This window comes from Entelurus aequoreus, linkage group LG28 (genome assembly GCF_033978785.1).
Source record: "Entelurus aequoreus isolate RoL-2023_Sb linkage group LG28, RoL_Eaeq_v1.1, whole genome shotgun sequence".
Classification (NCBI taxonomy): domain Eukaryota; kingdom Metazoa; phylum Chordata; class Actinopteri; order Syngnathiformes; family Syngnathidae; genus Entelurus; species Entelurus aequoreus.
This window is the reverse complement of record NC_084758.1, coordinates 17,816,241-17,828,766: the sequence shown is the minus strand read 5'-3', so window position 1 is coordinate 17,828,766 and position 12,526 is coordinate 17,816,241. Positions and strand designations below refer to the sequence as shown.

At 37.7% G+C, this 12,526-nt stretch overlaps 1 protein-coding gene across 1 annotated transcript in view; it reads right to left on the bottom strand.

Moving 5' to 3' along the window:
• Positions 1–12,526, bottom strand: part of ocrl (OCRL inositol polyphosphate-5-phosphatase) — a 70,910-nt gene that overhangs the window by 52,281 nt on the left and 6,103 nt on the right. Inside the window, exons 3-5 of the mRNA XM_062039793.1 lie at positions 3,577–3,668; positions 3,378–3,416; positions 3,000–3,113 (exon numbers count right to left, since the gene is read on the bottom strand). Coding sequence (XP_061895777.1) covers positions 3,000–3,113; positions 3,378–3,416; positions 3,577–3,668 — 245 coding nt within the window. The remainder of the gene's footprint in view (positions 1–2,999; positions 3,114–3,377; positions 3,417–3,576; positions 3,669–12,526) is intronic.

Here is a 12,526-nt window from a genome sequence, read left to right as displayed (position 1 = left end):
AATTATTCTCAACAAAAGAGGAGAAATATACCGTATTTTTCGGATTATAAATCGCAGTTTTTTTCATAGTTTGGCCGGGGGTGCGACATATACTCAGGAGCGACTTATATGTGAAATTATTAACACATTACCGTAAAATATCAAATAATATTATTTATCTCATTCGCGTAAGAGATGAAGCAAATGTCCGCAATCGTCACACACACGTCAGCAATCGTCACACGTCAACCAATAAGAATTCGGCGGGGGCGGGTCATGGCAGAAGTGCATTGTGCGTCATGGCAGAAATGCATTGTGGGTCATGGGATGCTAACTGCTGCTACATCCGTAGCTATTAAAATGGATTATTTCAACATTGGAGGTAACTTATAAAAACTGAGAAGGGCTGAACTAAAATGTCACCGAAAAGGAAAACATATACTGCAGACTACAAGCCGGACGTAGTGAAATATGCAGCAGAAAACGGCGATCGAGCAGCAGAAAGAAAGGACATACCAGAGGCGACACCGGGAAGGAAGATTTCATGGGATTTAGCGATTAGGAGTGACAGATTGTTTGGTAAACGTATAGCATGTTCTATATGTTGTAGTTATTTGAATGACTCTTACCATATGTTATGTTAACATACCAGGCACGTTCTCAGTTGGTTATTTATGCCTCATATAACGTACACTTATTCAGCCTGTTGTTCACTATTCTCTATTTATTTTAAATTGCCTTTCAAATGTCTATTCTTGGTGTTGGCTTTTATCAAATACATTTCCCCCAAAAATGAGACTTATACTCCAGTGCGACGTATATATGTTTTTTTCCTTCTTTATTGTGCATTTTCGGCCGGTGCGACTTATACTCCGGAGCGACTTATAGTCCGAAAAATACGGTAACCTTAGAGGGAAATCTAATTGAAAACATTTGTATGCTCGTACAACACTTAAAACCTTTAGTATAAGTATGTGGAATTAAATTATGGAATGGATTAACCAAAGAAATCAAAGAAAGCACCAATATCATTCAGTTTAAGAGACTGTTCAAACTACAAGTGTTCACAAAGTACACAGATCAAGAATTATGTTTAACATCTTGAACCCTTTTTTTTTTTTTTTCATTTTATTTTTGACATCCAGCATCAGACATTCCTATCCATTACATCATATTCACATAAATTATATATCTATTGTCTGCCCTAAATGTCAAAACATTTTTGTTTATATCCCATCCATACCACCCACCCACCCCCCCCCAAAAAAGAAAGAAACAACAACAAAAACAGTAATATCTACAAATACATCGATTAAATAAACAGAATTTTTTTTTTAAAATAAGGAAATAATAATACATTAATAATAATAATAATCAGAAATAAAATAAAATATAAACAGATATATATATATATATATATATATATATATATATATATATATATATATATATATATATATATATATATATATATATATATATATATATATACATATATATATATATATACACATACATACACACACATACATACATACATATAAACATATATATATACACATAGGGAGTAATCCCCTTTTTTTTCTCCCTTTTTTGCAGTACAATCGCTAATTCGAAAAATTAAAGTCAGGTTTATGGAGCGTGACATAGTTGACCCAATTTTCCTAGTATGAAGTAAATTTCTCCAATTTATAATTAATAAAGGCAGTTATCTTCTCCATTTTATATATGTCCATTGTTGTTTCCATCCATTGCTTCAAAGTTGGGCTCTCCTGGGATATCCATTTCCTAGTAATGGTCTTTTTACAAGCCACCAGTAGGATATTCATTAAGTGTTTATCTTTCTTCAGCCAGTCCTGAGGTACATGTCCAAAAAACAAAGTTTTACTTTCGAGGGGTATTTTTTTTGTTGAGACAAATATTAGTTATGTATTTAATATTTGTTTGCTTACTATGGTATATTATTTATTTATTATTTATTTGTTCACTGTTCTGTTACAGAGAACAAGGACATTGGATAAAATTGCTATGGTATGAAAAGGGGTAGTATTAAATAAGCTCTGCTTCTTCCTACTCCTTTTCGGACGTGCTGTAATGAAACAACTGGAATTGTGTGATGCATGACAATTTTAAACTCCTTTTATTTGTTTTTAAATGTCTAAACAACCTCGCGCCAACATATCTCTCCGACCTCCTTCAGCCTTACTGCCCCACCCGATCCCTAAGATCAGCCGATCAGCTGCTACTGACGGTCCCAGACACAAGGCTGAAGCTTAGAGGTGACAGAGCTTTCGCCACTGCTGCTCCCAAGCTCTGGAACGACCTACCTCTTAGTGTTAGACAAGCCTCCTCTCTTCCTGTTTTTAAATCTCTCTTAAAAACATACTTTTATTCCATGGCTTTTAACACTGAGTGATATCCATCCTGCAATGGCACCCCATAATACACCTGCTGTGAACCTGTTTTTATGTTTTATTTATTTTATTTATTTATTTTTTATCGTGTTCTGTTTGTGTTGTGTTGTGTTTGCTCGGTTCTCGTATTATCTTTTAACCTGCCCATTGTACAGCACTTTGGCTACCCCTGTGGTAAATTTTAAATGTGCTTTATAAATAAAGTTGATTTGATTTGATTGTATCGTATGCATGTTCTAAATAAACTGAAACTGAGCTAAACTGAACACATGCAATATGTCTAATAATGCCTGTAATGATGTATCTTTATGAGTTTTACTAGAAACATGTGCTTTTGTAAGGTTTCCATACACAAAACTTATTTTTTTACTCAATATGACAGTACTGTTTTTAGAATCCTGAGATAATGCGAACAAATTATGATTTTGCCCAGTTCTGCTCTACAAGGACATTAACAGCAATAAGACGAAAAGGCATGAAGCGTATGTGACAAAAGTCTGAGGCAACAAAGGAAATCATCAATCCACTCTTTGTAAATAAATGTTAGACAAGTAGCGAGTCAGTTAGGAAAAAGTGTTTCACACTAAAGACAGAGAGGCGACTTACCTTGTTGTTGGGCGCTTATCACCTGCGTGAGGAAAGTCTGCGTGCGCTCGTCATCCTGGAGTTCCAACTGGAGTTCTGGGGCTTTATCTCCTTTTATTCGTATCCTGAGCCCAGCTAAACACACACACAAACGAGGGAGAAGAAACACCTTTAGAACGCAGACAAAGATTCCAACGGTCCAGCTCGTCAGAATTCCTTCCGAGAGCCCCGGGAAACTCATGACCCGCGACTGCTACTAAATAAAGATGTAAACACGGCTTGAGCGGCAATGAATGTAAGGCCTCAGCTCACTCACGTTCCCACAGCGAGAGACCGGTTGCCTTGCAAGACGGATTGGCTCAAAAACGTAAAAAAGAAAGAAAAAGAAAAGGTACTCACCAACCAGGGAGAAGTCAATGAGAAGAGCCTCCTCGGCCTCTGCAGTGAAAAGAGAAAGCAGCTTAAAGAACGCACGTGGGTCAATGTTCACTGGCGGGAGTAGGGGTTTAGAACGGAAGTCGTTTCTGCATGTGGATTTTCAAATATGTGACTCCAAGGATACAAAAGTGTGTGTGGTACGAGAGAAAAAGTGACATACCTTTGACGATTTGGAATTTACCGTTGATGGGTATGGACAGCTGGGCCACCGGACGAGCCACCACAGCGTCAGGGGTGGCCAGCACGCCGAGTCTGCATGAGAGCGGCACAGACTCTTGCTTAACTCAACAGCAGCTTCCCTATCCCGTTGCATGATTGACACACGTGCAGACCGCTGCAGAGTTCTCATTCCAGATGATCATGCACGGGACATGCAGGGTGTTAGGTGTCGTCATGCAGACTGGGGTTTCAGTGTTGCTTTACTTCAACCGCCAATTTATTACAAATGACAAACGGTCATGCAGACGTGCAGCAATGTTTTAAATTTAGAAAAAAACAACGCATTTGCACATTAATTTAAGTACTTTTGCCTGATTCATCTCCAGGGTTTTATTTTGCTGCTCAAACGTCTAAAACAGTCAACTGTGTTCCCGCCTCTTCTTGTTTTAGTTCAAGGTTTATTTTTGAGACTTTACTTCCTGATTCTATTTTCTCGTCTTTTTTTACCGCCTCTTTTATCCTTTAGCAATTATTTTCATTGCTGCCTGTATTATTTAGATTCCCATGTTATAATTTTGAGAGACACAATAAATTGGTGAAAATGTGCAGGACTATGTGCAAAACCCAAAACCAGTGAAGTTGGCACATTGTGTAATTCGTAAATAAACAGAGAATACAATGATTTGATTTGATGAAAAAAAAATTTAAATTAAATGCAATCTCTGCGCATGCGCATAGCATAGATCCAACAAATCGATGACTAAATTAATCGCCAACTATTTTAATAATCGATTTAATAGATTAGTTGTTGCAGCCCTACTTTTACCAACACTCAGTAAACGTTTGGGAACTGAGGAGACCAATTTGTGAAACTTTTCAGGTGGAATTCTTTCCCATTCTTGCTTGATGTACAGCTTAAGTTGTTCAACAGTCCGGGGGTCTCCGTTGTGGTATTTTAGGCTTCATATTGCGCCACACATTTTCAATGGGAGACAAGTCTGGACTACAGGCAGGCCAGTCTAGTACCCGCACTCTTTTACTATGAAGCCACGCTGTTGTAATACATGGCTTGGCATTGTCTTGCTGAAATAAGCAGGGGCGTCCATGATAACGTTGCTTGGATGGCAACATATGTTGCTCCAAAACCTGTATGTACCTTTCAGTATTAATGGTGCCTTCACAGATGTGTAGGTTACCCATGCCTTGGGCACTAATACACCCCCATACCATCACAGATGCTGGCTTTTCAACTTTGCGCCTATAACAATCCAGATGGTTCTTTTCTTCTTTGTTCCAGAGGACACAACGTCCACAGTTTCCAAAAACAATTTGAAATGTGAACTCGTCAGACCACAGAACACTTTTACACTTTGCATCAGTCGATCTTAGATGAGCTCGTGCCCAGCGAAGCCGGCGGCAATTTTGGGTGTTGTTGATAAATGGCTTTCGCTTTGCATAGTAGAGTTTTAACTTGCACTTACAGATGTAGCGACCAACTGTGGTTACTGACAGTGGTTTTCTAAAGTGTTGCTGAGCCCATGTGGTGATATCCTTTACATACTGATGTCGCTTTTTGATGCAGTACCGCCTGAGGGATCGAAGGTCCGTAATATCATCGCTTAGGTGCAGTGATTTCTCCAGATTCTCTGAACCTTTTGACGATATAACGGACCGTAGATGGTGAAATCCCTAAACTCCTTGCAATAGCTCGTTGAGAAATGTTGTTCTTAAACTGTTCGACATGCATTTGTTCACAAAGTGGTGACCCTCGCCCCACCCTGAGCATTTCATGGAAGCTGCTTTTATACCCAATCATGGCACCCACTTGTTCCCAATGATTTGCAAATCATTGTATTCTGTTTTTATTTAGGATTTACACAACGTGCCAACTTCACTGGTTTTGAACAATGTTCAAATTCTGTATTTCCTCCCAAACAGTGTCATTGGCTCTAATTAATCAGCAGGAGCAATTTAACAAATGTCACATGTTAAAAGAACATCTCCCTATTTCTTCCCCTTAATAAAATGAACAATTGTCGCTACTAGATAGCTGCACTGTAATTAGCTTTGCTATGAGTTTAGAGTAGGGATGCAACGATTATAGATTGTTGACTGTACAATTATAGTCGCAGTTATTGTCACGATTGTTATGAGTAAAAATTCAAATCTAAAAATGTATAAAATCACAGACATTATTGAGATATTTTGTTTGGTTTTGTATTTCTCCCAGAAATAACAGTAATAAAAATAATAACATTATAATAGCAGTACAAAATAATAAATACAAACAAAAAGTAGTCATAATAATTAGAGATGTCCGATAATATCGGCCTGCCGATATTATCGGCCGATAAATGCTTTAAAATGTAATATCGGAAATTATCGGTATCGTTTTTTTAATTATCGGTATCAGGTTTTTTTTGGTTTTTTTAATTAAATCAACATAAAAAACACAAGATACACTTACAATTAGTGCACCAACCCAAAAAACCTCCCTCCCCAATTTACACTCATTCACACTCATTCACACAAAAGGGTTGTTTATTTCTGTTATTAATATTGTGGTTCCTACATTGTATATCAATATATATCAATACAGTCTGCAAGGGATACAGTCCATAAGCACACCTGATTGTGCGTGCTGCTGGTCCACTAATAGTACTAACCTTTAACAGTTAATTTGACTAATTTTCATTAATTACTAGTTTCTATGTAACTGTTTTTACATTGTTTTACTTTCTTTTTTATTCAAGAAAATGTTTTTAATTTATTTATCTTATATTATTTTATTACTTTTTAAAAAAAGGACCTTATCTTCACCATACCTGGTTGTCCAAATTAGGCATAATAATATGTTAATTCCACGACTGTATATATCGGTATCGGTTGATATCGGTATCGGTATATATCGGTATCGGTAATTAAAGAGTTGGACAATATCGGAATATCGGATATCGGCAAAAAGCCATTATCGGACATCCCTAATAATAATACATTAATAGAGCGAAGATTACCTTTATTGACCCCGAGGCGATATATTTTATGCTGTGCTAATAACTGGAATGCACATTTATGGCATCATGCCATTTACAAGCTCCTGATGTTATGTTAGTGTTTTACACCTTAACGTACAATGCCTAGACAGTAAGAAGCAATCTAACTGGTCACTGATGGAGTACTTGTTGCTTTACACTGAACTGCCTCAACACTAAGCGACTGATTGTAAGTGATACAACTCAAAATTTTCATGACTTAAATTGCCACTAACATAATTTTACACTGTTATTATGTCTTTGGCAGGTTTTTTTGCAAAGGGATGAGCCATCATCGTCAATGACTAATGGCTAGGCTAATGTAGCATGTTAGCGTGTCTCTCAATAGGTGCGTATCACCGTTCCGTGCAGGTTGTGTCGAAAATAACGTACCATCTTAAAGTCCGTTCAAGGCGAATGAGTAGGACTGAAACGCACTTTGTGCTGGAGACTTTGCAATTAAATAATTGTGACGTTTATATCGACGATATATTGATCGTTGCATCCCTAGTTTTAAGTATCATACATATCCTGTACAGTGGACGTGGTATCTGTAAAACTGTTGTTTTAGAGAGCAAGGAAATACATCATATGTTATTAAGAAGCTATCGCCTGGAAACCATTAATTCTTTAAAGCAGGGGTGTCAAACTCATTTTGGCTCAGGGGCCACATGGGGGGAAATGTATTCCCAAGTTGGCCGGACTGGTAAAATCATGGCATGATAACTTGAAAATAAAGATGACTTCAGCAAGCACATTTTGAACAAAATGTTCCAATCACAATGTTGTTTTTTACACATACATGTTGCGGTTAATAGTGTTCTATCTTCATTTGTCATTATTTATACTTTCTGAATACATGCTGTGATCATGTTCATCAGTCAAATAGGTGGAATTGAGTCTTTTAGAATGCTCCCATTGTTCATTTTTAATCTATCAGAAGATTAAATAAATCATTAAATAATCCAAATCAAATTACAGGACATTATTATCGTAATTCACACATTTTCCTCACATGATGTGCTAACATCATGTGGTTTATTCTGTACATAATTAGCATCATCTACATCTGCCTGGGCAAATTAAGGCCTGGGGGCCACATGCGGCCCGTTAAGCTTTTCAATCCGGCCCGCCGGACATTCCCAAATATTTTTTTTTACATATTTAACATTGAAAATGTAGCTGCCATTATGATGTGCGGTGATGTTTTCTAATGACCGGAAGTCTTGAACTATACAAAGTATTTCAATGGTTGGAATCTGCGCTTTTGCATGATATACTAGTTACAATGGTAATCTAATTAGTTACTATGGTAATCTAAGTCACAGAGTGTTTCCAGAGCGGCCAGCCTGAAATGCGGGTGTCAGGGACGGACGCAGAAGGAGATTTTTCCAACAAAGTTCAAAAGCTCAGTGATATATCAGATATTACAGATTGTAGGTGTTGTAGTTTATTACCCTTCGCATTTATATTTCGCTGTTTGTTGCATTTTAGTTGTGTTTTGCTTGATTGTAAAATATGTCGATCGAGAGGGGGTGTGACGTTCATATGTTGTTAATATTCAGTGTTTTATCGTTCATAATTAATTTTGTAAATCCCACATTCTTTTTTTCATGTACATTCTGGGTGTCTCATTCAGTAAAAAAAATAAATGTAAAATTTCCATTCCATCTTTTAAGGTGGTCTGTCATAACGTTTTTAGCATTCAATCAGACATTATAGTGAGGTTTTGTATTAGTGTTCCTAAAAATCATATATACCAGCCCCCAACACATTTTTTTCTCTCTCTAAATTTGGCACCGAAGTAAAAAATAATTACCCAGGTGTGATGTACAACAAAAACTTGTGAATTTGGACTTATCTCATTAAACACACATGAAGTGAGAAGGGGATACATAGCATTTTAGCATATTTATGTGCGCCCAGTAAATGTGTCCCCATTACCAACAACCTCTTTGACAGTCGAGGCATGAACGGAACAATCCATTTCAATTTTGTATACTATCACTAATAAGCAGCGTAAGTATGTAGTGTCCAAAGTCCAAAAGCAAATGTCCCCTCAATCTTAACTCGGCACATACCGTATTTTTCGGACTATAAGTCGCAGTTTTTTTCATAGTTTGGCCGGGGGTGCGACTTATACTCAGGAGCGACTTATGTGTGAAATTATTAACACATTAGCGTAAAATACCAAATAATATTATTGATCTCATTCACGTAAGAGACTAGACGTATAAGATTTCATGGGATTTAGCGATTAGGAGTGACAGATTGTTTGGTAAACGTATAGCATGTTCTATATGTTATAGTTATTTGAATGACTCTTACCATAATATGTTACGTTAACATACCAGGCACGTTCTCAGTTGGTTATTTATGCCTCATATAACATACACTTATTCAGCCTGTTGTTCACTATTCTTTATTTATTTTAAATTGCCTTTCAAATGTCTATTCTTGGTGTTGGCTTTTATCAAATAAATTTCCCCAAAAAATGCGACTTATACTCCAGTGCGACTTATATGTTTTTTTCCTTCTTTATTGTGCATTTTCGGCCGGTGCGACTTATACACCGGAGCGACTTATAGTCCGAAAAATACGGTAGCTCCGCCCCCTCTGAAGTAATGGCAGGGGACATACCGTATTTTCCGGATTATAAGACTCACTTAAAATACTTTTTTTCCCTCAAAACTCGACAGGGCGCCTTATAACCCGGTGCGCCTAATGTAAGGAGTACGTTGGGTTGAGCTTACCCACCTCGAAGCAATTATATTTGGTACATGGTGTAATGATAAGTGTGACCAGTAGATGGCAGTCAAACATAAGAGATAAGTGTAGGCTGCACCGTTTAATGTGCTTCAACATACAAGTATTATTATGGTGTGTGTATAAGGTAAGACAAATTATCTGATGTTTTGTTTTGCAATATTATGCAAAAGCAACTTTTCTTACCTACTAGTAATAATAATAATAATAATGGATTAGATTTTATATCGCGCTTTTCTATTATTAGAAACTCAAAGCGCTCACAGAGAAGTGGGAACCCATCATTCATTCACAAATTGTGTTGGTAAGCTACATTTTTAGCCACAGCTGCCCTGGGGTAGGTAGACTGACGGAAGCAATCTGTATTTGGGATCTGCATAAATTCTGAAAAATTGTGCGCATCCGCCTCTGTAGTCCGTAGTCGATAAGCTTCTTCTTTTTCTCTATCTTCTTGTTATGGGACATTCATCCTCCGCTGTTGCCATTTCTAATATAAAGTAGTGTAAAGTTCTTACTTATATCTGTCAGTAAACTTGCCATGAAAGCGCTAAAACATACCGGTGTAGTGAGTTTACATTATTCACCCAAGGAACTTTAGTTATTAGAGAGTTCCGGTCGTACGGTTTTTCACGGGATTTTTCCGGGTGAGGAAATGCTGCTTCGTTATTGATTGAAGTAAAGTCTGAATGTCATTGAAACAGTTAGCTCCATCTTTTGACACTTCTTCCACTCCCGTCCTTCCACGCTACACCGCTACAACAAAGATGACGGGGAGAAGACGCTGCCGAAGGTGACCCACGTAAATAAGACCGCCCACAAAACGGCGCATCCGGAAGCGACTGTCAGAAAGCGGCTTGAAGATGGTTTATAAAACATCATCTATGCAACATTTTGACCAAAGAACCACCATTACATGTTATGTAGACCACAAGGAAGTCTTTTACATTTACAAAAAAAATAATAATAATATGACTCCTTTTAATGCGCCCTCTAATCCGGTGCGCCTTATATATGAAAAAAGTGTGCCCTATGGGCCGGAAAATACGGTACAAAGAATTCCTATTGCGGTATCCAGTGGACACATTCAGAACAGCAGTTTATTTCATTCAAAAATGTCAGCTCATTTGCATAAGCACGATTAGTAAAGTCATCTCACGGGCCGGACACGTTTGACACCCCTGCTTTAAACTGGATTGTGTTGTTTTGTAGGATTATCACACGTCATTAAATTGCAGGTGCAGTGAAAATGAAAGCGTTCCTCCCTGCTGCGACTCCTACTAGTGCGCTGTTTAAAACAGTGGAGCTGTGCGTCGGGCTTGTGTCGCCATGTGAGTCTTGTTATGGAGCGCTGGAATTCCGGATAATGAGTGGAGGTAGCTGGCAGCCAGCAGGATTAATTGTTTTGTGCCTTGCACTGCAACGTGGCCACGACCTGCTGCTTCTACACAAAAGATTGGCATTGTTAAAAAAAATGGTGGTTAAATTTACAGTACTAATCAGATGTTATCCACCGCTATAAATGAGGTGTGTCCAAACTTTTGACTGTTAGAGAAATGTTTGTCTCTACATGCAGTATATACTCCTCGTTTTATGCACTTTTATGGATCCATAGATCTTCCACGGTGAAATAAATTATATTTATATAGCGCTTTTCTCTAGTGACTCAAAGCGCTTTTACATTGTGAAACCCAATATCTAAGTTACATTTAAACCAGTGAACGGTAGAGGTGTCCAAACTACAGTCCACCGGCATATTCAGTTTGATCCCCCGAGACGTCACAAGTTTAATAAGGAGTCTGGGCCGCGGAGAACCTTCATCTTAATTTTAAATATCTGACAGAACAATTGCTGCAAATTTTGCTGCCATTTTGTGCACAACGTGAGTAATTCTGGTTAATGACCCTGAATTGCACGTTGAAGTAAACACAGCACAACATTGTACAAAACCCAAAACCAGAGAAGTTGGCACGTTGTGTAATTCGTAAATAAAAACAGAATACAATGATTTGCAAATCCTTTTCGACCTACACTACCATTCAAAAGTTTGGGGTCACCCAAACAATTTTGTGGAATAGCCTTCATTTCTAAGAACAAGAATAGACTGTCGAGTTTCAGATGAAAGTTCTCTTTTTCTGGCCATTTTGAGTGTTTAATTGACCCCACAAATGTGATGCTCCAGAAACTCAATCTGCTCAAAGGAAGGTCAGTTTTGTAGCTTCTGTAACGAGCTAAACTGTTTTCAGATGTGTGAACATGATTGCACAAGGGTTTTCTAATCATCAATTAGCCTTCCGAGCCAATGAGCAAACACATTGTACCATTAGAACACTGGAGTGATAGTTGCTGGAAATGGGCCTCTATACACCTATGTAGATATTGCACCAAAAACCAGACATTTGCAGCTAGAATAGTCATTTACCACATTAGCAATGTATAGAGTGTATTTCTTTAAAGTTAAGACTAGTTTAAAGTTATCTTCATTGAAAAGTACAGTGCTTTTCCTTCAAAAATAAGGACATTTCAATGTGACCCCAAACTTTTGAACGGTAGTATATATTCAATTGAATAGACTGCAAAGACAAGATATTTAATGTTCCAAATGGAAAACTTAATTTTTGCAAATTTTAGCTCATTTGGAATTTGATGCCTGCAACATGTTTCAGGAAAGCTGGCACAAGACTGAGAAAGTTGAGGAATGCTCATCAAACACTTATTTGGAACATCCCATAGGTGAACAGGCTAATTGGGAATTGATCCATTAATCAACAACACCCAGAAACGCCCATCTAAGATGGACTGATGCAAAGTGTAAAAGTGTTCTGTGGTCTGATGAGTCCACATTTCAAATTGTTTTTGGAAACTGTGGACGTTGTTCCAAACAGGAAAAGAGCTATCCAGATTGTTACAGGCGCAAAGTTGAAAAGCCAGCATGTGTGATGGTATGGGGGTGTATTAGTGCACAAGACATGGGTAACTTACACATCTGTGAATGCACCATTAATGCTGAAAGGTACAAACAGGTTTTGGAGCAACATATGTTTCCCTCCAAGTTAAAAGTTAAGTTAAAGTTAAAGTACCAATGATTGTCACACACACACTAGGTGTGGTGAAATTTGTCCTCTGCATTTGACCCATCCCCTTGGGGAGCAGTGG